The sequence below is a fragment of the Musa acuminata genome, chromosome BXJ3-7 (assembly GCF_036884655.1).
Source record: "Musa acuminata AAA Group cultivar baxijiao chromosome BXJ3-7, Cavendish_Baxijiao_AAA, whole genome shotgun sequence".
NCBI classification, from domain to species: domain Eukaryota; kingdom Viridiplantae; phylum Streptophyta; class Magnoliopsida; order Zingiberales; family Musaceae; genus Musa; species Musa acuminata.
The window spans coordinates 9,287,910-9,312,709 of NC_088355.1; the positions used below are offsets into that span (position 1 = coordinate 9,287,910).

Sequence of the window (24,800 nt, forward strand, 5' to 3'; positions counted from 1 at the left end):
TATATATATATATATATATATATATATCACTTCTCCAAAGCAAGAACAGTAGAGAGCCCACCTTCTTGTCGAGTGCGTTCGTTCAGATGCCCAACCCGGCAGCCCGGGAAGAACGAGCCCGTCTATCCCTACAAAGATCACCGCTTCTATGTCAGTAGACTCAGCGATAATCTCCCGGCTTGTGGAAACTTGTATGTGTTGGAATGGAGCCACAACAAGTGTCTCAAGGCCATGCTCATTATGATCAGAAGAGCACCGTAGACACGGATTTTGGCGTGCTTAAAGTTTGCTTTCGATCGCTCTTCTCCCATCATATCAAGTGCCTGCTCGTCTTGGAGAGCAGGCAATAGGTACTGGAATAGTGATGCATCGTACTCTGCTCCAACGTTGTAGTAACATTGCACAAAGCTATATGAAAGTTCCTCCACAAAAGTTCTCTAGAAAATTTTATAGACTTAATCAGATAAAACCCATTTCTTTGGGTTGATTGAAAGAACAGAAACGAAACTGATACGCTAAACTGATGCTCCATCACCGTATACACCTATATCCAGTTGTTTTTGGACGCACTGTTCCTTCAGAACCTACTGCATCTTCTCCAATCTTTCTCATGAAAGATATGCCCCCTCCTGTTGACACCTCATATGAGAGTGGGTCGATGAAACTTGTTTCTTTAAGAAACATAGATATGGACGAGATTTGTGGGAGTAACAAGGGTGACAACCTATTGTTACCTGGAAGCTGTCTATTGCATGAGTGGCTGTGACTTAAAATTTCATTGAATGCTTTCCTTTAGAAGCTTAATCGGAGAGCATCAGGAAACTTGAACCAAACGCATGGAGAATGGAGGAAGTCGACGCCAGCAAAGTGTTCCTTGTCTTTGCTTTTTCTAATACTTTATGACTGGAGACAAGCTGGCGTAGACCAACTTGATCCAACGAACGTCGAGTTCCACCCAAACATTTGGCGACATGTGGTGACTGGCACATGATGCTGAAGCATATGATCAACAGTTGGTGCAGGGAATAATTTTTAGGAAGACGACGATTCTACTAAGGACTAACAACAAAGAAAGTTCTGTAAACAGATCTCTTGATCGGTACGCAAGGCATACTTGAAAGAAATTTCTTCGCTATGTAATACATTTTGTATAGGGAAGGGGGGACGCAAAACCTACGAAAATGACGATTGAGTCTTTGGCTGTCCGCTTCACGCGTCCGTTTCTCCTCCTCTTTTTATCTCTTTATCGTGTAGTATCCTTGTTATTCTCTGTTCCATAACAGATGGTGATGTATTTGCAGCAGCAGATCATAATTGATGTCGATTTATTATCTTATCTCATTAGGTTCATAAGCTATGTTCGAAGGATGGAGTGTGATCTGACAGCCACGGATTAGATGAGATAAATGAGGCTAAGGCACAAGATTTGTGTATAAAAGAAACTAAAGGTCATCGTAGATACATGTTTAAAAAAACAAGTTGAAGAACACGTGAAAAGTGGGGAGGATGCATCTGTAACTTCAGCATAAAATTAATGTTAATATTTTTATGAGCTTAATTAATTAATTAAAATATAATAGAATTTTAATTACATTGGTTATTGCTCAATGAACTCTACTTTTCTTAGACTTTTTATCATAGGCAAGATCTTCTAGGATCAAATCATCATAAATTATTTCTCTCACCCGTACCTACTCCTTAATTATACTCATCCGTACCTACTCCTTAATTATAGTGGTAACGAAAATTGAAAGAGAAGAGAAAGAAAAACTAACTTCTTTACATAGATTTATGATGCATATAGATCACGATGCCTTATTTTACAAAATCCAAGATATCCTATTAATTATCGTGTTCAAAATATAAGAAACTTTTATCTTTGATCTATGATATTTGATTTTAATTTTGATATAAAATTTTTGTATAATAATTTTTATTTCTTATAATTTGTATCAAAGCAATCTACGTTATCATAGAACATTAAATAAACTAGATCTATGCATTAGATCTACTTTTTGATCTATTTATGTATTAGATCTATTTTGAAGTTATCTAGGAATAAAATATTGAAAAACTATAAAGGAATAAAATAATATATCTACAAGGGATAAAAAACTATATGTTCACATATAGAAAACTCAACTTGAAAGTCCGCTTATTATTTATGTTTACATTAGCTAAAAGGATAATTCACAAGAATATTATAATATATATTATTGATATTATAAGATAATTTCGTAGCATATTTTGATGTCACTAATCAAGTTTTATAATTATGAAATTACATCTAATGACTTAGTGTGGTCAAACTCAATAAATCATTGAAAATAATATGACGATTCTAAGTATATAAAATACTTGGTTATTAGGGAAAAAGTCTAAAAACAACTAATGTCAATTAAGAAGTTGAGTTTCAATTCTAATATATATATATATATATATATATTTTGCTCATTCATTTTAATAAGGTCTTATAGTCTAAAGTTTTTTTAAAAAATATATTTTTATGATTGAATTTATGAGCAATCCATAAAAGATATAATAATATATTTGAGTGGACATTATAATTGATATTTTTATTTATATAATTAAAATTATCTATTTTTATTATTATGTATATTTATGTATATATATATATTATATTTAAATATGATAATAATATTATCTTAATAAAATAAATTATAAAAGATATTTTAGACTATATTAAAAAAGATTAATAATATATAAAAGAGATATGACACGAATGATATACAATCATTATGATTCGTATTACTAATCAGACTTAATATAATATTATTATATTTATTAAATTATTTTTAAAATTTATATGTTTAAATACTTTTCAAAATTTTAAAATATAATAGGATAAAATTATTTTTAAATAATTTTTAAATTTATTTTAATTTTAAATTATTTTATATCGTATCAATTAATTTGTCGAAAGAATTTTAGATTCTAAAATTGAGTTCTGATTAAAATATTAAATTTTGATTAAAATTATTTTTTAATAAAAAATATTTATTTTAAGATACGATGATCTCGATGAGAGAAATGTTTTTAATTACCTTATATAGGTAACTAATCAATCAATTACTGTAATCTAAAAATAAAAAAAAGAGATAATCAATTACTGTAATCTAAAAATAGAAAAAGAGAAAAAAAAATCTAACTGTTTTCTTATATAGATTAATATTACGGTGTATACTTTGATAATATTTTCTTATAATAATTTTTATTTCTTACAGCGGGAACCTTCTCCTTCCCCACCGTGCTGCTGATCGTCGGCCACTCCTTTTACTGTGCTTTCGTCTTTCTATTTGCTCTTTGTCAGAAGGTCACGCATTCAATTAAGATCGGTCCCCTTGCGACTAGCGGCGGAGGGCGGCGATGTCGGTGTCGTGCGGGCTGGAGTGCGTGCTGTGCTTGGGGTGCTCGCGATGGGCGTGGAAGCGGCTCACCTACGTGGGCGCCTATGACAGCGAGGCGTGGCCGCCGGCCGCCGCCGAGGATGTCGAACCCATACCCCGCGCCTGCCGCGCGGTGCTTGCCGTGTACGAGGAAGACCTCGCCAACCCGCGGTATGCCCCCGCCGGCGGCTACCGCATGGACCCTTCCGACGTCGTCAAGCGTGTCCCATACGATCAGATCCCCGATGGCTGCTGTCCCCCTTACCTCATCTATGTCGACCGCCAGCACAAGGAGGTCATCCTCGCCGTCCGTGGCCTCAACCTCATCCGCGAGAGCGACTACAAGGTCCTCCTCGACAACCGCCTGGGGCAGCAGATGTTCGATGGGGGATTCGTCCACCACGGCCTCCTTCAGGCCGCCACCTGGCTCCTCAACCACGAGGGCGACACCCTCCGCGACCTCCTGAGCAAGCTCGGCCCCGAGTACAAGCTCGTCTTCGCCGGCCACTCTCTCGGCTCCGGCATCGCCGCCCTCATGACCATCATCGTCGTCAACCACCGCAACCAGTTTGGTGGAATCCCCAGGAACCAGATCAGATGTTACGCCATTGCCCCGGCCAGATGCATGTCTCTCAACCTCGCCGTCAAGTATGCCGATGTCATCAACTCCGTCATCCTGCAGGCAAGTGCGTGTCTCCATTTGTATGTCGTTTCTGTACCTTCTTCAGCTGCTTTCTTTGGATAGAAGAAATGGGATTGTGAAATGTATTTTCTTTAAAACTCGTCGGGTTCATCGAACGGGGAAATCTGAGAATTTTGCTTACTTTAGAGATTACTTGTGAACTGATCAAAATTGATAAGTCATTCTATATCCTTTTCAACTAGTAGTTGGTGAGAGTAGGTTAACGATGCCCTTGAATGTTATTATTGTTACTGGATTAAATGATATCTGTTTGCTGTTGGTACATTAGCTTGTTGGGGGGAATTGCAACCAGTGATTAAATCTATGACTTTTGAATAGTTTCATACCAACAACTTTGGGACTAAGTTATGGTCAATTTATTGTCTGATATTCAAATTTACACATGTGATTAGTTTGCAAATCTTTTTGAAAGTCTGATTCTTCTTCTCAATAGTTTCGTTCTCACAGCTGGTGGGACTAACTTCTTCCTTGCACCCCAGCAAATGCACTGATATGAACCTTCATTTTGTCTGATATGTTCTGTTTTTAAGTATTAAGTGCCATAAGATAAATCGATCTATCTAAATGTTTCTCTTGACATAATATTATTGCTTCCAGGATGACTTTTTACCAAGAACACCCACACCCTTGGAGCATATTTTTGGATCTATCTTCTGGTGAGCGTTCTCTTTCTTACACAAGCCTTGGGGTTGTCTCAGATGAATGGCAAACATTTGTAACAATTATTAACTAGGTGTTCTTGGTTTGGACAGCTTGCCCTGCTTCTTATTTTTGGTTTGCTTGAGAGATACATTTATACCAGAGAAGAAAAAGCTTCGTGATCCGAGAAGGCTTTATGCTCCTGGACGAATGTATCATATTGTTGAGAGAAAGTTCTGCAGGTAGTTGATCTGTTTGACATTTTAAGCATTGCTTTTTTATATCTTTCCATAAAGAAGGTCTTCTTGGCAATAAGATATTTTTCTTGATATGTTGCGAATCAAATTATCGATTTTTATTTTCTCGAGGACTCATGATCATCATAGAACTTTGTTAATTCTATTAGATAAAACTCATAGCCAACTTATGCAAGATGTTACAGATCCTTGATATATGCATTTTAGAGAGGTGAAAAAAGAAGCTGGTTTATTTTCCTTTCTACCTAAATGATATAATGTTTTTGACCATAAAGGTGAAAATTTTCTCCCAAAATTGGATTGGTAGATTAGTTTCAACTTAACTAGAACATATTAAAGTGATTTGGGATCTAACTTTGCATGAGGGAGAAGAAATTAGTTGATCTGGGATTTGAAGTAATTAGTCTTAGGTTGAACGAGAAATTTATTTTTGTAGTAAAATGTGTAGCTATAGATATAACGTAGTCAAACTCTGTTTGATAGATACATCGAGGAAAATGGGCTGTTCAATTAGAGTTATGTTTTTTTGACAAAAAAAGTTAGAGTTAAGGTTCATTATGCAACAGAGGCAATGATACAACATGGTGCAACAGAAACTTTTTTTCTACCCAATTGTTACGTCATTCTTGTGTTTAAGCTCATATTATTTGTCTTTGCTTTGTGCTTTTGTTGCCTATCATTATTTTTTATTTGTCCCTTTATCCTTTCGTACATATTTATGGTATATCAAGATAGCTCTTGCATCATGTTCTGATGATGCATTAAAGCACATATTGGGTGAGCATTGAAGGTAATAAACAAATTATAGTGTCATCATGATAACAATTATGATATGCAACTCTGTTTTGTTTGGTGCCTAAAATAACTTTCATTATTAATACATTTTGGGAACTATAGTTGCTTGTAATCCTGCAACCTGTCTGTTTTTGACTTCTATTGAGTATCGATGGACATTAGACCAATGTTTATTGTTATCTTCTGATTACTTAGATGTATTTTCTTGTACCTACCGGTCCTGAATCGATGTTGTCCAACCTAAACATGTTTCTTTATGTTGGAGACAAATTGCCATTCTTCCACTGCAATACCTTTCTTAATCTCCTATTTTCTAGATAGAAAATGAGTTAACCTTTTGGTTCATTTGGGAACTCCTAGAAAAATATATCAAGCAAGTTTTTAATGTCCCTTTATATTTAGTTATCTAACAGCCACCAGTTCTGGAAAGTTTCTATATGCATCACATTAATTATCCCTTCTGCTCATAAAAAATGCAATTATCTTATGCCTTTTAAGTTATCTAATATTAGGATTCTGGTTAGCTTTGTGATAAGAATCATTTCCTTTTTGTATCTAACAAGAAAACTTAGATTTCTTATTGCCTGAGACAGGTTTGTGTGTTTAATTTGGAATTATCATAGACCTGGAGTCAGTATCCACTTAACCCTTCTGGTTGGACTGACTGACTCATTCTAGTCATTCATCCATCTACAGTTCTCTGTTCTAGTTTTGGAAACATTATATATGTGGACCACTGGGAGAATTGGCCTGCCTCAAGAGCTTTAGCTTTAACTTTGTCATAGGTTGATATCAGAATTCAAATTTCTCTCAGAAAGAGATCAGTTTCATTGTTTGCTTCAAAATTGGAACAGTACTCACTGATACTTTTTCACCAAGCTGGTCACAATTTCTGCAAAGCGACTCTGGGAATGGGCGGTGGCTCAAGTTGCTAAACTGATTGAGCTGCAATGACAATTACTCCGTTAACTTGTCATTGATAGTCTATTTGGTTGTGAAATTTGTACTCTTTTATATTTCATTATGCCTAGGCAAGAAAGCTGCAAAAGAAATAAATGGTTGTAACCGCACTATTTCATCTTGTTTCTTTCATATATCATCACTTGTAAAGTAATTCCTTTTCATCTTTCCAAAAGTAACCCCTGTTAATTATGTATGTGGGAGGCTGCTTATTTTTTATTTTTTATTTTTTATTCCTTTTCAACCAGAAGGCCTGCTCTTCTATTTTTTCTTTATTTAACACAAATCATTACACATTAAGTCTCATCATGAGAGGTCAAAACAGAGTGTGGCAATCCCTGTGAGTCAAAATTGGCCCCCAGGGCCTGGGCTTCCTCACTTCCAATTCTTTGGGAACATTCTTATTTTCTTTTATATTTATTAGTCTCCGGTGGTTTGACAGTGAGTGAGTCTCCACTCGCATTATGTCACTATGGTAACCCAAACAAGATTTTGGCTCTTCCTTAGCAAAATTATTCCTGTTGGTTGGACTCCTGAATATTTCCTGGTACTTTCATGTATAGTCATATATCTTTTCCGCTAAACTTCATCTGGAGTTTGGTGTTATTAATGTGTAATTTATATTTATCTATGCCTCCCTCCTGATTTGCTTCAAGCCAACAAAGTGATTGATGCAGATATATTTGGTAGATTTTAAAGACAATCTCTTCCTTTTGGGGTGAAGTTGTATATATTGACTCTCCCTAGAACTTGCATTGGCAGAAGCCTCATGTACATGGGCTGCTCTTCTAAAGATATGTTGAATCAATTATCAGTTACAACTCGTTGCGATGTGATCTGGTGTAGGATTCACACGAGGCCAAGAAAAGAATAATTGCATTATGTACTTAATGTTGCGTCACTTGTCCTTGTTTTATAGAAATCTTTTGTTGATGGATAATTAGTTTGATTGATATTTGTTGTTGCAGATGCGGAAGATATCCTCCTGTGGTGAGGACTGCCATTCCTATAGAAGGAAGATTTGAACACATCGTACTATCATGTAGTGCCACATCGGACCATGGAATTATATGGATAGAGCATGAAGCACAGAAGGCTTTAGATGTAAGACCTTCATTTACTTCATCTTCGATACCAACTGGTCTTTCTATCAGCAATTTTTTGTAAATTTAAATTATCGTAAAGGCTGATTATTTTGTTGCTTTGCTGGTAAGGATTTTGATCATACAACTGGACTACCTGATTTGGTGGGCTTCATATATGTCAACAATAAAATATTTTTCCTTTCAACCATTATGACTCTTGGCCTTTTTAAAATTAGGAATTCATATTGAAAATTATCAATCAAGCAAAGGTTGATATGTACACAAGATTTATCAATGAGATTCATCTTAGCTCGAATTTTAGATATTAACTGACGACCGCATTCTTATTAACTCTAGACTAATTTCAGAAATTCCAGGGGTCCTGAAGATGGGTTATTTTGCAGTTGTTGAAGGACACGGAGCCTAAAACACCTCCACCACAGCAAAAGATGGACAGGAAACAGAGTTTTGAGCAAGAACACAAGGCTGCTCTGGAAAAAGCAGTGAGCCTGAACATACCTCATGCTGTGGCCGTGACAGAAGAGTCCAGTGAAGCCACCATTACTGCTCCTTCTGAATGTCAGCAGGGTGCAACTTCAGGTGGTGGCTCAAAATCCAGTGGAAGAGCTAACTGGGACCAATTGGTTGAGAAGCTCTTCAGCAAGAATGAATCAGGGAACCTTGTTTTGAAGAAAGACATAAACATCGATAGCTAGCAAGCTTGGTATAGCTTTCCCTCCTCTTTTTTGGTATCTATGTTCATAGTCATGTATTAGTCACTATTTTGTGGTTGCTTGTGCTGAATTTTATCACATTGCTTTGTTTCCAAGCAGAAGGGGCATTGTTGTAAGAAATCAATTTGTGAAATCTGGTTCAATTGAGCCACTTGGTTAAAAATACATGTTTGGTGGAAGAAGTGTAAACTCATCAAGAAGAACCTCTTCAAATTCAGTTTAGAGCTGCTATTGCATCTCTACATTTAAGAAAAATTGCATTTGTTTCCCTATACTCTGATAAAGGTTCATTAATCATTTGAAAAGACATTTGACAGTGTCACTCAAAATAGATAATTTTCTAACTTTCTTTGTATGTAAAGAGTCATTATTATCATTGTTAGCATGATAATTTACAAGAATTTATTTGTCTTGAATGAATCCCAAGAGATCTTTGAAAGTAGAGGAAGATATTGAGGCTTATAAAATCTTGATTTGCTTACTCCTCGGTCAACATAGAGCTAAATGTACTTCTCAATGCCCCAAGAGACTCATGCATCTTTTTTTTTCTAACATTAGCTAATAAATTATCATTTGTTATAATCAAAGTGAGCTTTTATCATCGTTTGTCATCATCAACATGAGTTCGAAAGAGAGCTAACTAATAGGTCATTATTTATCATCATCGATACAAACCTTAGTTAGCAAGTATTATATTCAGATTATCTAAAATAAATAATTTCTCATGAACTTTTATTGCTCGCACCGATAACAATAAATGATAATTTATCTGTATGATTTGTTGGATTGTCATGCCAAAAATCATTCCGTGCGGTTATCACGGCCAGACAATGGTACGCAAGATAAGTCGGACCTGATGCGACTAGTCTATTTGCGAATAGAAAGAGCCAGTCCTGACCTAAAAGCATCCACCTTTCTGCAAAGTGGAGTGGTCCATGTTTCTGTTTCTAATTTAGAGATAGAGAAGCCAACTGTTCTCTTCCAACTCTTTCCTTTTTCATTTTATGATTCCCCCATCCCATTCCATTTTAGTACGTCGGCTCATTTTCTCGGGGGTGCACTTCTTTCTTTTGCTAAACGTAAATGCCAACACTTCATTTACTCATACCATCTTACTAGTAACGATCAACATCCATACCAACTGAATTATCTGAACTCTTCCGAGACGCACGCAATAACAATGAGGACGTCCATTCCCAACCACCCCGTGGAAGCGGCGGCAGCCGTGGGATTCGGCCACATGGGGTGGGAACCACCGGGACGTACACCTTCCGACAGCCGTTCAAATATCGCTCCGACTCCTCCTGTCCCCTCTACCTTTCCTCTCCGCCCACCAGCACACGACGGTGGCGCATTCGTATCGTATAAGAGGATGACAATTATTGCGTAATGCATATTACGAACGTTGCAGACTTTGCATGCTTTTAACATGGTGGCTTCCATCGATCCCTCTTACCTTTTCCAGTTCGATGGCCGGGCCAGTCTCAAGCCTCATTAATGTAACGCTCCTCCGCCGAGGAAACCTCCCCGCTAATTACGGAAACGTGCATTATACTTTCCCTACTAGTGTGAAGCTGTACCCACGAAACATTTCATCCGACACGACTTGGTTTCCACAAGCGAATCAAGTGAGAATTATGTGAAGATTGGAGAGACAGGCAGAGAGAGATGAGCATCAGTATCCACGCGATACCTCTCATTTTCCGCATCCGATGCGGTGATGCTCTTCTTTCAATCGATCGGTAAACCAACGGTCTGGTGTTTTGACGAGATCGAAGCATCACTTCCGTTAGATACACGTAACGGGAAAGGGCCCCTTCCACTGAGTCGAAATTATTGGTCTCTGTTGGTCTTCTGTCGTAATACTTTTGAATCAGTTCGATCTGATTAGCGGTCGAGATTCATTCTTAAATCCATATAACGGTCACTAATTGATGCAAATCCAAGTGGGGTCCCCACCCAACCTGAAACCAAGGCATCAAAACCGAAGTGGGGTAATGAACTCCCTCTCTCTCTCTCTCTCTCTCTCTCTCGATAATAACAGTTGGATTGGTTGGAATATAATAGAATATTTTTATGAAAATTTATTTGGTATCCTTACTATTAACTAATTTTATTTCATACATATTATTTTCATTTTTTGTGCGGTTATTTTTGTAATCTTGTTCAAAATAAGCTGAAACTCTAATTCTCTAATCCAACTTGCTGTTAATAATAGAATAAGGTGATTTTATTTCTCTTAAAAACACCAAGGGGGAAGGAATTACCCGATTCCCTTACCCGGTCTCCTCGCTCGACCCTGCCTTACATATGGGGCTAGGATTTGGGCTGACCGAGTGGGGTCCCTGGTGGAACCCGCGTTCCGCGACGGCACCCATCGATTGCGACAGGAACACGAGAGCAACTTGAAAAAGGACATCATCAGACGAGGTGATAATTGCAGGCAGTTTGCTTGCGAGTGGTGGCCACGGACTTCCTTTGGTAATGGTAAAAACACACGGGTACATAATACTTCAAAGGCGAAGCAATCAAATTGAAGTCTATATCGGTTTTGTTGCATAATTTTAAGATGTATTTCACATTATTCAAGTCAAAATCAAATTCAACCAAATCGAGACTTGGATCTATTCCCTACCAGCCGTACTTTTGGGTCAATGGCTTCCTGCCGCCTGTTCAAAACCTAATCTTGGGCGAAAAGACGAGCTTCCATTTCCACCCACCCCTTCTCCGGTACAACAACACAGACAGAGGACGACACAGAGCTGGAGACCCTGACGACCAGCGCTGTCGCGGAGCTGAAAGGAGCCAATCATGGTCGCTGCACAAGTCTCAAATCGTGATGAGGCGGGTGGAGAATCCGAACGGATGTGCCCGACCCGTTTAGGGTCTTTTAGGCCTATAAACAAACAAGCAAACGGAGTGGTATGCCGGTAAATTTCCGCCGCTGGCATGTCACCATCACCCAAGCCTCCCATGGTCAGGTGAATCCAAAGCCCAAAGCAAATAGGAAGGGGCAAAGGTGGAGGAGGAGGACAGGTCCACGGCAATGCCAAATCTTCTACCAAACTCCAGTAGGAGACATCACGCCGCACACGAGGGCCGCGCCCGTTCTTTTTGATCGGTTTCGGTTTCTTCTTCTTCTTCTTCTTGTTTTCTCTTGGAATGCTTCGTGGTGGCCGCCGCACAAGGCGATGAGAGGAGCAGCGAAGAAAGCGGCGGTGGAGGGGGCGTCGGAGGAGCTGGAGCGGCGCAGCCAGTACCTGAGCTCGCTCATCCAGCGCACCAAGGTCAAATCGGAAGCCGATCAGGATAAGAAGGAGGTCGTGGAGGCGGCGGCCAAGTCCGAGAGGAGGGAGCTGCACGATCACTCCCAACACCTTCACCACCACCAGGAACCCCGTCAGCGGAAGCAGAAGGAGGATGTGGAGGACAAACAGGAGGAGGAGAAGAAGGGCATCAAAGATGGAGATGGCTTCGACGGCGATCCTCCCCAGGAGCAGCGGCAGCCGCCGAACGTCAAGGTGAGAGCCGCCGACATGCCCCTCGCATTGCAGAAGCGGGCTTTTAAGTGCGCCCGCGAGACGCTGGCCTCCATGCCCAAACTCGAGAGCAAGCGGCTTGCCTGCGCCCTCAAGAAGGCACGTTTCGTCCCTCTCTACTTTCTATTCAACCATCTAATGTAGTTGTTTTCGTTTGAAAGAGGGGTTTGTGCCTCTTTTTGATGTGTGTTTGCTATGGACGGTTTAATTGTTCTCTGCTATTAGTGATTTTTTGTGTTTTCTGAGAAGAACCTCCCATGGCCTTAGTTTTAAGCCTTTGGGAAATCGTAGTATACTTTCTATTCTTCTAGTTTGACAAATTTGCAGAAGAAAAATCATGAGAAAAAGCAGCTTATTTATTCTTCCATCTGAAACTAATCTTGTTTCTTTCTTAACATGATTCGAACATCTTCTTATCAAGTTTGACATAAACACAACGATCAACTTATTGATATTGATCAATAAGTTGTGATAGCAGAGCAACCCCACTTAAAGACACCAAGCAAACTTCAAATGGTATCTTTTTCTGCTTGAAGTTCTATCAACTTATTAATATTGATCAAATTGGAAGAGTAAAAGTGCTATTAACAGAATGCCAACCATCTGGCCTTGTCCAAACCATTTGCTATCAATGTGTTGTCGGCTATACAAGTCCTTGTTACCCATTGTCTTATTCTGTGTTGCCTTCCCCTTTGTTGCATTTTCACAAATTTCATTCATATTACATTGGTTCTACCGTGTCCTGAGCTTAGATTAGCTTTTAATCGTGTCTAAAGTTACGTTTGACTGTCTTGTAAGTAGTTTGAGTATCTCTTCTTGTCAAATTAATTTTTTTGTTGTTCTCTTTGGTGTTTTTTTATTGTAATAAAAAACATCCAGATTGCTGTACTTGTGATGTAGTTAACTGTGAAGGATTCTAATAGGAAAGTGTTTTATTGGTGTTGAATCTCTGTTTAATTTAGTGGCAAATAGTTTGTCTGATGGTAGTATATTTATTATGACTAGAGGTACGTTTCTTTCTTAGAATCTCATTAAGAATTTTAATGACAGACTATGACATGAGGCAATTCTGAAGATGCTATGCATATTCTGAATGGTAGGAGAGAAGGACCTCAATTAGGCCAGTCAGGTTGGTTCAAAATGTGAACCAAGCTGGATGGGTTGACATTATTAGTCCATAATATTAACCGATGTAGTTTTGATGATAATGTGCATTTAATGGAGTATTGCTAATGGATATGCAAAGAATTCTACATGTCTGCACAATTGGCTCGACATGCCAAATAGAAAGATCAACGTATCAAAACTGCCAATTTATCTAGGACTATCATTAAATTAAGTTATAGAGTGATTGCAAGTGATCCAGCTTTGTCAAGGTAAATTTATGGGGGACAGAATTTCAGAGAAGATTTGGAAGCCTTGAGTGCTTCGGTGAACAAGATGCTTAGGAACATGATTTAGATAGTTTTTTCTTTTTTTATTTTTATTTTTGTGCAATTCCATGTTGAATGTGGAATTCAAAACCAATCTTGCAAAAGATTAAAAATGGGCATCATGGCTTTGTGGTTTTGAACTTTAAATCATGGTGATGCTATGCATATTCTGAAGAAAGTATGAATGTTAATAAGGCAAGATAAATGAGATGAAAGGAAGAAGATAGACAGACCTAACATATACAGTAGTGGAAGAAACAATGTGGTATTTCTGTTTGCTTCAAAGAACTAATATTTTCCAAGCTTCTTAAATCATCACATGTTCTTTCATTAGCATGCAAGTTTTAAAATAACCCAAGAACCAACAATGTTAGCTCCACTCTGAATTAGTGAACCTTTTTACAGTTTGACAACACTTAAATCATCACATGTAACTCTTGTTGAAATGCATCCTCTGAAGTAGCCCAAACATGAAGTAGCCCAAACATGACCTTTACATTATCTGATGTATTGTATACTGCTATAATGATTTTACTTCAAAAAATAATAAAAAAAATTTCACACTGTTTTACTTCATCGGAGAAATAGTGATTCTCTTTTTTTTAGTAGAAGACCCTGTAGGCTACACCACAAGGGCAATTCTATTCATCTTGAAGACTTAAGGACCAACTAGATGGAAGACGGGCAGGTAGTGGGTTGCCCGATGAGGGACAATTTATTGAGGAATTCATAGGCCATATAACATGGTGTTTGCTGCTTTTGCTGTGAAGATTGTACATGACATGTTTTTCTTTTCTATCAGCAGGAATTTGATTCAACATATGGTCCAGCTTGGCATTGCATTGTCGGAACAAGTTTTGGTTCGTATGTCACACATTCTTTGGGAGGTTTCTTATACTTCTCCATCGATAAGGTCTACATCCTTCTCTTCAGGACAGCTGTTGAACCAATAGATCGTTGATTGCAATTAGCTGGTAGTTCTAAGTATAAGATAGAATGAAATTCTGTAGCAGCGAATGCGTGAAAAACGATCCTGTAAATTTGTAATGCACGTGAAGACATGTATTGGCTATTTTCTTTTTCTTGGTCTACTGAAAAAAACACTGCTGTTGTGTCTTTTTCTTAATGTATTAAACTTGCTAAAGGCATCGTTCATCAAGTGCTTTGCCAATAACCATTCAATTCATGAACAGGTCTACTATTTGAAAACTCAAGAATGGTTTAGCTTTGGTAATTAAAGCAGCCCTGGCTGCTTTGCCATCTTGTCTTCTTCAGCCATTTTATGTTATTTAAACAAGAGTCATGTGATCTTAATCTCATTGTTGCACTCCTTTAGTTTAACATATATACTTTGTCTATTTTCTTTTCTCCTATCAGAACACTGATTGTATCACTAAAGTATGTGAAAAGGCACTCTTTAGGTAGTTTTATGGCTCATAAATGCTAACAGAGAGCCCTCATGACCTCACAATGTGGTTTGCTATGGTTTAACCTTAATCAAGATCAGAATGTATGGTTTAACCTTAATTAGGTCACATCTTTTGTGACCTAATTTCAGAATAAGATTTCCTAATGGGGACTTGTCCTAGAAGTTGATGACTCCATCCCATCTAGAAGAACTTGTGTCCCAAGCAATTATGTTCTGTTAGTAGGGCTGAACTGAGCCTCGAATTAGTCCTCATTCAGGCCACTAGTGATCATAATGCTGCCATCAAAGTGTAATAGTTAGTAGAGGATTTTAGCTGATCATTTATATATAGTTTTTTTTAATAAATATTGATAGATACTGTATTATAAAATGCAAAGATAAACTTTGAATGATCACACTGAGAAAAGATAGAAGGCAATCACCCATAGTATGCAGCTTTGAAGTGGCTTCAGGGAATGCAGGTATATTCACCCATAGTATGTAGAAGATTTTCCACATAGATTTAGAGTATGGTTAAGACACAGAAATTCTTTCCTAACTCTTGTTCATAGCTAAACATAGATTTGTATTGGTAGCCTAATTTGACATTTGCTCCAGCCCAAACTTATAACAAAGAGAATGTGGGAAACTTTTGTGCAGGAGCACCAGATTAATTTAACCTTTTCATTATATTGTTTACAGAAAACTTTGCCTGCAGACCAATTTTCTCCAAGTAACCTGAAAAGGAAGTGTCACTACAATGTCCCAAAAGCTGAAGTGTATACTTGAATCATCACTTCATTGGGTAATGGCAGTCCAGTATATTAGAACTGTGTGTTTTATTGTGCAAGCTTTCCAACATTAACTGTCACCACATTTCCAAGTAAGACAACCAACTGTTCGCTAAAATCCTCAACCACCTCACCCAATTCCCCCTCTTTTTCTTATACGAATGATACATGTTACAATCTCTCCACCAAGTCCAGGAAAGAACTCAGGAAGAAAAGCCAAACTTCGAGACATGAGCATGGCTTCACATGGCGCCATCCACCCACAATAAATTGCCATCTCCACATCCAGCTTCAGCAGCATCACGTTCCAGGGTCAGGAAGAACATGGCAGCTCTTCTGGCTACTGTGACCATTTCCCTCCTCTTCGCTGCCACTTCCATCCCCACCATCACCGCCGGTGCAGGCGAAGCCGTCATATTTGCCTTCGGGGACTCGCTGTCGGACGTCGGCAACAACAATTACCTCCCGTTTTCCCTGGCGAAATCGGACTACCCGTGGTATGGAATCGACTACTATAATGGCCGTCCCACTGGGAGATTCACCAACGGGAGAACCATAGGAGACATCATATGTGAGTCGACAGCATTGATGGCCACTTCTCCTAACGAAGCTCGTATATATGCATGCTTCTTGCTTTACGCTAACCGGGTTCTATGTCATGGGTGTGCAGCTGCTAAGCTTGGGGTTCCATCTCCTCCGCCATACCTCTCGTTGTCTATGAATGATGATGCTATTCTCCGAGGTGTCAATTATGCTTCTGGTGGCGCAGGAATCCTCAACGAGACCGGAATATATTTTGTAGGCCATCTTCTTCGCTTGTCTCAAAGTCAACTGCTGCATGTATCTATCCTTAATACAAATGTCCTTAATTTGCAGATCCAGAAACTCTCCTTTGACGATCAGATAAGTTGTTTTGAGACGACAAAGGTTGCAATCACACGTAAAATTGGAAAACTGGCCACTAAGAAACTGTGCAACGATGCACTCTATTTCATCGGCCTCGGTATGACTAAATTCGACTTCCTTCTTCCAGTTTCATGAACTCAAAGCAAACCATTCATCTTAAATCCTTTCAGGAAGCAATGACTACATAAACAACTACTTGCAATCCGTCTTAGCGGATGGACACATATATACCCTCCCACAATTCGAGGATCTCCTGATAGATACCTTAGAAGCCCAGTTAACGGTACGTGATCCAACCCGAAGACTGGCTTCTTACTAGTTGAATAGATTATCCAAAACTACATGTTTGGTCTTTAAAGAGGTTGTATAAGCTTGGGGCAAGGAACGTGGTCTTCCACGGACTGGCGCCGATGGGCTGCATTCCATCGCAGAGGGCGACGGCGGCCGACGGGCAGTGCTTGGAGTTTGTCAATGACTACGTGCTGCAGTTCAACTCGCGCGTAAAGAAGCTACTCGTTGGGCTCAACTCCAAGCTGCCTGGTGCCCAAATGGCTTTTGCAGACTGCTACGACATCGTTTTGGATCTCATCAACCACCCAGAACAATATGGTAAAAGAAGACAATAGTAATTGCATCTGATGATTCATGGACGTGAAGTATATTTGCAATGCTTCGGTGAAGTCAGTCGCATGATGAAGATGTAGAGATGACTTGTAGTTGTTCGCACTGGTGCAGGATTCAAGGTTTCCCACACGTCTTGCTGCAATGTGGACACCACTGTCGGTGGCCTCTGCTTGCCGAACTCGAGACTCTGCAGCGATCGCAAGGAGTACGTGTTTTGGGATGCGTATCACCCAACCGATGCAGCAAATGAAGTGATCGCCAATGAACTATTCGCTGATCCAGACGTTGGTCGAGTTCATCCTGCGTTTGGAATCGCTCCTTCCCCCTCCCCTCTTTGATTAGCCATTATGTTGCGAGGTCACCTCAATTCACAGCGCTTTGTGCACTTCAAGTCCCGGTTATAATTTGCAGCGTAATCAAGTCATAGAAGGGAATTACTTTTGTGCTACAAAAGGCTTAAAATATGTTAAAAACACTATAGTTTTAATAGCAAATGATATGTTTCGCTGTGGAACTTTTGGTGATTGTTACAAGTTGATATCTTGATTACGGTTTATAGAAGTTCTTTTTCTCAGTAAGCTCTCTTGGGTCTACATATCCATAGAATCTAATAAGATTGAAATGTGGAATCCTTAGAATTTCTTTTCTAGAAATCATTATTGTAAAATGTAATTGAAAATTGCAAGAAATCAACAATAATAAAATGATTATTGGTCATTACTGAAAGTAAGTCTTTTGGCCCAATTGATCCGAACAAGAATTAAACCATGAAGACTTTAATAGGAGAAATAGAGAGATCTGACACACACAGCGAAAATGTGGCATGATGTTCTTAGAGAAAACGAAATCTGCTCAATATTTTTTTGACATGGACTATAGACGTAACTCACGTAAATTAGGTGTATTACATTGTTGTACGTAAAAATATGATTTCTGTAATTTGTTGTATGTAAAAATGTAAAAAATAAAAGAATATCTTTTAATTTCTGTACTCACGGATCTATTCTTTTTTTGATTTATTGTCTTGTGGATAGATTTTGCATATATTTATTGTCACTTCCACTGGTTGACGATACCTACACTCTCGGGACCCAAATCTAGAGTGAGAATCCTCCCACATTGTCAACGACATGTGACCACATATTGTCACTACTGAGCACCACTGTTCTGCCTCTTTCACCACCACTCCCACCTCTATCTGTGCCCATCTACCTCCACCATCATCATTATCATCACTAACATCACCACAACTGACCACATATGATCGCTTCCAGAGTTCACTTTTAAATCCAACCTTCATCGTCTAAGTTTCAAGTCAAACGGATGAAGATTTAAATTTGGATGAATATATATATTCATCCAAATCAAATTTTATCGACCTAAAGAAAAGGACGAACTCAGTGTGCCGATTAGTTTGAAGAACAAAAACCAGATCAAAATGGCACACCGTCGAAAACAATTGTTGCCAATCTGGTGAGATAGGAAATTCCCATTGAAACAATTTCCAGCAGAAATGCTGTTACTTTCGGTACATCCAAAAACAATTCCAAGTCCCAATGGATAAGAGCCTCTATTCCGCGGATGCTGATGAGTTTATTTAGTAGTAGCAACAGTGCTAACCAAAATAAATAGCCATAGGTAATTCGATTGAGGTAATTCTAATGGATCAAACATACGAGAAAGGATAGTTTTCCTGCTTCATTGTCTGCCTGAAAGAAAGAAAGAAAGAAAGAAATCAGCCATGTGAGAGGATTCCAAGTTCTCATTCACCCTAATGGAGTTAGGTTCGTAAGCAATAAACAAATCAACAATATCCCCACTTCATCTATCATCTGCAAGAAAGACTTTGGTATCTGCATGTTTGAGAAAATGCCCTGTACTTCAAATATCTGGAAATGCATGCAAAGGGTGTTCTTACACTCCCTCTCTTTGCATTCTCATGGAACTTGATATGGTAGAGGATAAGGTCAGTCCGTTCTATATCTCTGTCAGGTGGGAACAATGTTCATACAATTTCCATTCATCCTAAATCCATCCATCCCAAGTATGATCAAATTAAAATGAAGAACAGAGAGACCAAAAGAGACCAGAAGGACTTTGAAAACAATAGCAAGATGGACTTGGAGTGGAATGGTTATGTTAGGTGCAGTTATCAGGTAAAAATAGCATGTATTCTTCCTGATTTCTTGAAGAAAATTTTGACCATCTCTTGAGGAGAAATCGTAATGTAGCGGCAGCCTTTTGAGTCGCATCCTTGGGCCCTTGCAGACCAAGCAAGCAATGGCAGATGGGAGGGCGCTATCCGAAAACCAAGTTCCCACGTGAGAACAAGCAATTGTCCATCCGCAGTTGACACGTGTGCCTTCGACTTGGACTGCGAAGCACGGTGCAAGGTTCAGCGAGGGCGCTATAAAGGAAGGTGAAGCTGGTGGCTTCGCCATGCTATCACCATTGCTGTGTACCTCGCACTCGAGCGGTTGTGTTGAAGCAGAACAGAGGAAGGGGGTGAGAAGTTGTGGCATGGGGAGGCAGCCATGCTGTGATAAGGTGGGGCTGAAGAAGGGGCCCTGGACAGCAGAGGAGGACAGGAAGTTGATCAACTGCATCCTCACCAATGGTCAATGCTGCTGGAGAGCTGTGCCCAAGCTTTCAGGTCTCTCTCGCCTTCAATCATGAATGTGAACTTGAACATCGCACACCTCTATTGGTTGCTTGGTGACTCATAATTTCTTTCGTAGATTTTTGAGTGGAAAGTTTGCTAGATCATCAACAAGAGCACTTGTTGTTGTCTTAATTTGCTAATTGTAGTGTGTTGCTGATGCAGGTTTGCTGAGATGTGGTAAGAGTTGCAGGCTAAGATGGACAAACTATCTGAGACCTGATCTGAAGAGGGGATTGCTGTCAGACGATGAGGAGAAGATGGTTATTGAGCTCCACTCTCGGCTTGGCAACAGGTCTCCTGATGCTCTCCCTCTCTCTCTCGCTTTCATGTTCTTCTATCTTGAACTTTGTTTGTGTTACATGGTTTTCGTGTTAGAGTTGCTGGACTCCACTTGACCCTACCAAACCTTCGTCTGTTTGCTTCCTCTCTGGCAGGTGGTCTAAGATTGCATCTCATCTCCCTGGTAGAACTGATAATGAGATAAAGAATCACTGGAACACTCACATCAAGAAGAAGCTCAGAAGGATGGGCATTGACCCCATGACTCACAAGCCCATTCCATCGGCAGATGAGCTTCCTCACCAGCAACAGCAACATGTGGGTACTTTGGTTGATGAGAACAAGAGCAGTGACGAGCTGGGTTTGCAACATTCTTCCACGACGGCCGAGATGGAAGCAGAAGAGGACAGCATCATGACAAGCCGGTTTACTCCTACTGAGACCGAGGCATTCCTCTGTAAATCCCCTGGATTTTGTACCGATGAAGTGCCGATGATGGAGCCTCATGAGATGATAGTCCCCTATGCGGTTGCTGCGTCCTCTTCTTCTTGTGCTGCTCTTCCTTCATCATCATGCTCTTCTGTCGACTCTTCATTTGAGCCCGAGAACCTCCAACTTCCATTCGTGGAGTGGCCAGAATCGATATGGCTCTGGGGTGCGGATGACTTCGGTGGATGGGATTCCATCTATGATGAATTGGATGGAAAGCTAGGCCTCGATCCTTTTAACCAGCGTCAAAGAGCTGTCTTGGATCAGGAGTCATGGAAATTTGAGCTCCTCTAATTTGACACTGAATCATTGTTCTTATAGATAGATACAATAAAAGGGAGTAACTCCCCTGTTGTTGTTGGATTTCTCTCTCTCCGTACTTTTTCGCGTTGTTCAGATTGGCAGAGAGAGAGAGAGAGAGAGAAAAGATGTTCGATTGTTTGGAACTGAGATCAGATTGATGGAGAAAAGAAAATTGAACTACTGGAAATTAGCTCAAAATGAAGCTTTAGTCTTCTTTGCAGTAAACCGACTAAAATTTGTCCATATATTCTTTTAATGTCTGAAACAAATGTATTTGGCTTATCAACTTTTGATCCTGCGAACGAGAACTGCAAGATTCTTTTATCCGCTTGTATCTCAACAAGCTCCAACGACGGTTCTCGTCTATGATCAAAGTTGATGGGAATCATAAATACCATTCTGCTATGAAGGGAAATTTAATTCCATAGTGCCTGACCAAATCATGGACTTAATTTAGATGGTGGCATCAGTTTCTTCGTTAGCGATGTCGATACCATTGCCGCCAGACGTTGACTTATCAATTAGTAGACTTAACATTGATGAGGGACAGACGGTGTCAACTAGTGGAAAGATTCCACCATCTGAGGACGTCTCACACCTAAGGAATTCATCATCCAAGTTAAGACTAAATCTGATTCAAAACTTTGGTGTCTCTTGACATAGTCAAACTTGTGTACCTCTGCTGGGTCATACGCACAGTGTTCAAGCAAGATCAAGAATCGGACAAGATCATTCCCAGCCAACAATTGCAGATGTTGTTGGGGAACTCGGCGTGTTCATTTTCTGTAATGTTGGCCACTGCAATATTGCGCAATGCATAAGTAAGGCATACGATGCAGTCTTTTGACAAAAGTTGCAGCCATCTGTGCTCCATTTCCTGCAGCCTTTTACTTTTGGATACGCGTCGAAGACCCCTTCCAAACTGGACTTTGAAGACGCGGTTTTGAAGGTGGTGCTGCTGCAATGCATACACACACATTCTCCTCTTTTCCTCCTATCCTTTTGCTTGTGGGCGTTCCATGAATCTGCTTTGACTGTGACTCTGATGACGAGCATTTGCCAAGTTAGTACGTGGATATCCAACCATGGAAACCATGTCAGTGCCATACAGGATGATCATTATTAATAAATAGTACCCCAAAGTACAACAAGTAATCATAGTTGAGGAAGTCCGTGGAATGAGATATTGTAGGATGACAGAACATATAAGCAATAGTTTTTATACTACGGATTGCAAGGTTCAGTGAGAAGCATCACATTTTGACATTTTCCTGATAGAATATTTTTAATCGATTGACTGACACAATTCCAATACAGCTTTCTACAGCAATATCATCACTAGATCAGTCCATTCAAAGCATTATATAAGTCATGATAAAATGTCAAAGCTTTGATTTGTGGACTGGTAGCTCATTGGCAGATATGAAGTCAAATCACTTTGAATTTTGTGGTAAGGCCACCAAAAAAATAATAAGGTTCATTAACTACTAGGCATAATTACATTATTTTTGCTAAATTTTCTCTTGAAATTATTTCTATAGTCCCTTAAACTAACGCTGGATGACAATCTATAGGAGTTTCCATGGTAAGTGTTGGAGACGCAATTTGAAGCAAATTACATGAAATAGTTGTCATGGGTTCTATCACAAGTCTCATAAACAAAAAAACAAATATAAGGAAAATTAAGACCAAGAAATTCTGCATTTTTTAGTAGTAAGAATCTTCAACTGATTTGAGACTTTTGTTTTCTTCTGGTACAAAACATAAATAACAAAGATGATGTTTGAGCATAGGGGCACTATCAAAATCTTCACCAACCAAGATAGTTGACATCTTCAAAAAAATTTGGACTTATTATCAGTAAGAATGATTTGAAATCAAAATTCCCATTATCATTTTGCAACTAAAGAATTTCTGCCTGTTGGGAATATATAAATTATATTATGTGGCATCAGTAATTTGTTGTTTAATATAACAAATGATTTGCATATAACTAAAAGATCTGAGTTCTAAATCAGTTCTAAAGCCATGAAATGCCCACTTTTCTTTGAAAGTATTCACACGAATCATGTGACCAGTAAATATATTGCATCACCATGTCATGTTACAAACAATAATGCAAGGTAGAAAACTGCAAGGAGATATCTCTTTCGACGTGAAAAGTCGCCCATAAGATTAAGAACAAAATTAAAGGTTCCTTCTTTTTTTTGTTTTATGATGATATGAATGGTTGGAAACACTGGAGGCGAATAAGACATCCACTGTGGTCTCTACTGTAAAATCCAATTTCTTGGTGTGCAATCGCTGTTCTTGAAATGTATGGCAAAAGATGGCTGCTGACTTAACTGATCGTCGGTAAGTCTTCCAATTTTCTTACCGTCGACTCTTAAGTCGATTGGTGCTTCTGAAGTATGTATTAAGAAGCCATGCGAAAGAAGATAAAAGAGAAAGCGCCATTCTTTTGAACAGTCTGCATCGCAAGGCTTGTATGGCTGCAGATGAGGAAAGTGAAAAAGATGCTTTGAAATATTCTCTGAGAGAGAGAGAGAGAGAGAGAGAGAGAGGCCCAAACCATCGTTTTCGAAATGCGAGCTGCCCCGTGGAATCTTCGTGTTACTAGTATCTACCGTTATCAAGCATTAAAAACGATGGAGATGGTGCGAATCCGAGGTATTAAAATGAGATTTTATTCCTTATTTTAAGTCAGCATTAGATACTTGTGATGAAGTAAAATTTAAGTGAATTTTGATGTGAGAAAGGACAGAAAAAACATTGTTAATTACTTGGTCATAGGCGGCCGACAACAGGAATCTATCACTAGACTTGTTGCTGTGAATCCATGTAGATACCACCATGCAGAGGATTCCCAAGGCAAAGATGAAGGTTATATGCTCCTGCTAAGGTGTTCGACGAAATGCCAAACAGGAAGGAATTCGTGGGATCTCATTTCATGATACACGTCCCTAACTTGAATGTTGATCGGCAGTTAGGCATGAAGAGTCGTATATTGCAAGGTGGAGCTTCTCGTGGTTGAGATATTGATGGGCCAAGAAAGTTCAAGTCGCTTAAGCACTCTCATCATGGTTCTGGAGGCGACATTAATGAACGTAAAGAGGTCAGTGCAACGATGGTGAACGCCTTGGTGTTCAGAGGAAAAGAAAAGCAGCAGTCGCTGTGGAAGAAGAAGACAACTGCGTTGGAGTCTGACAACCTTCGAGTGCGGAATTGCCTGATTGCCCAAGTTCCAACATCACATCGACCCAATTGCTGGAGCAAGGTAAACCTCTCATATATGACTGGATGAGTTTCCAGGACGGTGAAGTCACTGGGAAAATGGCGAAGGAGTTGTTATGAAAGTTGTGGCCTGCAGGATCTGTTTCTTGTCAGTCTGACTTGAACCAGGATGATAGCCATCGTTCTACCTTGATGTTACATAGCAGGTGTTGGAATTGATAGAGAGAACATAGCGGTACAAGCAAACTCGTGAGAGATGCTTGAGCAACATGGGTCAACCACGTGCCAACGGATAACAAGTGTAGAAGAAGGACAACCACCTTTCAACAAAGGGACGTGGGGAGTGTTGACGGAGATCAGTCACAATGGGTCTACGTAAGAAAATTCATGTGGCTGCCTTGTATCGACACTACTTTTGCTAGGAGGCTTTTTATCTCAAAACGAAAGTGAATATGCATTAGAAAAACTAGGTCAGAGGCTCCAAAAGAAAGGCAAACGACGACCCATCCATCCGAAGCTTCCCCAGTCAAGAAGAGAACCCTCTCTTGGCTC

General features: G+C 39.4%; 4 protein-coding genes across 6 annotated transcripts; all 4 read left to right on the forward strand.

Annotated features, from left to right (window-relative positions):
* Nucleotides 1-3,254: 3,254 nt before the first annotated feature.
* LOC135642436 (uncharacterized) lies at nucleotides 3,255-8,704 on the forward strand. 2 transcript variants are annotated; one of them, XM_065158584.1, is made up of 5 exons: nucleotides 3,255-4,089; nucleotides 4,708-4,766; nucleotides 4,863-4,991; nucleotides 7,730-7,865; nucleotides 8,251-8,704. In XM_065158584.1, exons 1-5 carry the CDS (start codon nucleotides 3,388-3,390, stop codon nucleotides 8,560-8,562), a joined length of 1,338 nt encoding a protein of 445 aa, XP_065014656.1. In that variant the 5' UTR covers nucleotides 3,255-3,387; the 3' UTR covers nucleotides 8,563-8,704. The 2 variants fall into 2 exon arrangements, with proteins under 2 accessions (XP_065014656.1, XP_065014657.1); XM_065158585.1 differs by having other exon boundaries at nucleotides 8,215-8,354.
* Nucleotides 8,705-11,479: 2,775 nt separating this feature from the next.
* On the forward strand, nucleotides 11,480-14,711 carry LOC135642619 (uncharacterized). Of its 2 annotated transcripts, none has more exons than XM_065158912.1 (2): nucleotides 11,480-12,218; nucleotides 14,355-14,711. In XM_065158912.1, exons 1-2 carry the CDS (start codon nucleotides 11,505-11,507, stop codon nucleotides 14,511-14,513), a joined length of 873 nt encoding a protein of 290 aa, XP_065014984.1. In that variant the 5' UTR covers nucleotides 11,480-11,504; the 3' UTR covers nucleotides 14,514-14,711. The 2 variants fall into 2 exon arrangements, with proteins under 2 accessions (XP_065014984.1, XP_065014985.1); XM_065158913.1 differs by having other exon boundaries at nucleotides 11,490-12,218; nucleotides 14,358-14,711.
* A 1,246-nt stretch (nucleotides 14,712-15,957) lies between these two features.
* Nucleotides 15,958-17,795, forward strand: LOC135642274 (GDSL esterase/lipase At5g37690-like). Its single transcript, XM_065158282.1, has 6 exons — nucleotides 15,958-16,322; nucleotides 16,422-16,549; nucleotides 16,628-16,754; nucleotides 16,828-16,940; nucleotides 17,017-17,266; nucleotides 17,393-17,795. The coding sequence occupies exons 1-6, from the start codon at nucleotides 15,998-16,000 to the stop codon at nucleotides 17,617-17,619; spliced, it is 1,170 nt and encodes a 389-aa protein (XP_065014354.1). The 5' UTR covers nucleotides 15,958-15,997; the 3' UTR covers nucleotides 17,620-17,795.
* A 1,920-nt stretch (nucleotides 17,796-19,715) lies between these two features.
* LOC103991498 (transcription factor MYB20-like) lies at nucleotides 19,716-21,074 on the forward strand. Its single transcript, XM_009410978.3, has 3 exons — nucleotides 19,716-19,934; nucleotides 20,106-20,235; nucleotides 20,378-21,074. The coding sequence occupies exons 1-3, from the start codon at nucleotides 19,721-19,723 to the stop codon at nucleotides 21,003-21,005; spliced, it is 972 nt and encodes a 323-aa protein (XP_009409253.2). The 5' UTR covers nucleotides 19,716-19,720; the 3' UTR covers nucleotides 21,006-21,074.
* Nucleotides 21,075-24,800: the final 3,726 nt, after the last annotated feature.

Bases quoted from the DNA above. Each gene is read 5' to 3' on its own strand.
- LOC135642436 (XM_065158584.1), top strand. From the start codon at position 3,388: ATGTCGGTGTCGTGCGGGCTGGAGTGCGTGCTGTGCTTGGGGTGCTCG. The intron at 4,090-4,707 runs GCAAGTGCGTGT...TATTGCTTCCAG, and splicing joins TCAACTCCGTCATCCTGCAG to GATGACTTTTTACCAAGAAC. The intron at 7,866-8,250 runs GTAAGACCTTCA...GTTATTTTGCAG, and splicing joins AAGCACAGAAGGCTTTAGAT to TTGTTGAAGGACACGGAGCC.
- LOC135642619 (XM_065158912.1), top strand. From the start codon at position 11,505: ATGCCGGTAAATTTCCGCCGCTGGCATGTCACCATCACCCAAGCCTCC. The intron at 12,219-14,354 runs GCACGTTTCGTC...CTTTTCTATCAG, and splicing joins TTGCCTGCGCCCTCAAGAAG to CAGGAATTTGATTCAACATA.
- LOC135642274 (XM_065158282.1), top strand. From the start codon at position 15,998: ATGGCGCCATCCACCCACAATAAATTGCCATCTCCACATCCAGCTTCA. The intron at 16,550-16,627 runs GTAGGCCATCTT...CTTAATTTGCAG, and splicing joins ACGAGACCGGAATATATTTT to ATCCAGAAACTCTCCTTTGA. The intron at 16,755-16,827 runs GTATGACTAAAT...AAATCCTTTCAG, and splicing joins ACTCTATTTCATCGGCCTCG to GAAGCAATGACTACATAAAC.
- LOC103991498 (XM_009410978.3), top strand. From the start codon at position 19,721: ATGCTATCACCATTGCTGTGTACCTCGCACTCGAGCGGTTGTGTTGAA. The intron at 19,935-20,105 runs GTCTCTCTCGCC...TTGCTGATGCAG, and splicing joins AGCTGTGCCCAAGCTTTCAG to GTTTGCTGAGATGTGGTAAG. The intron at 20,236-20,377 runs GTCTCCTGATGC...CCTCTCTGGCAG, and splicing joins CACTCTCGGCTTGGCAACAG to GTGGTCTAAGATTGCATCTC.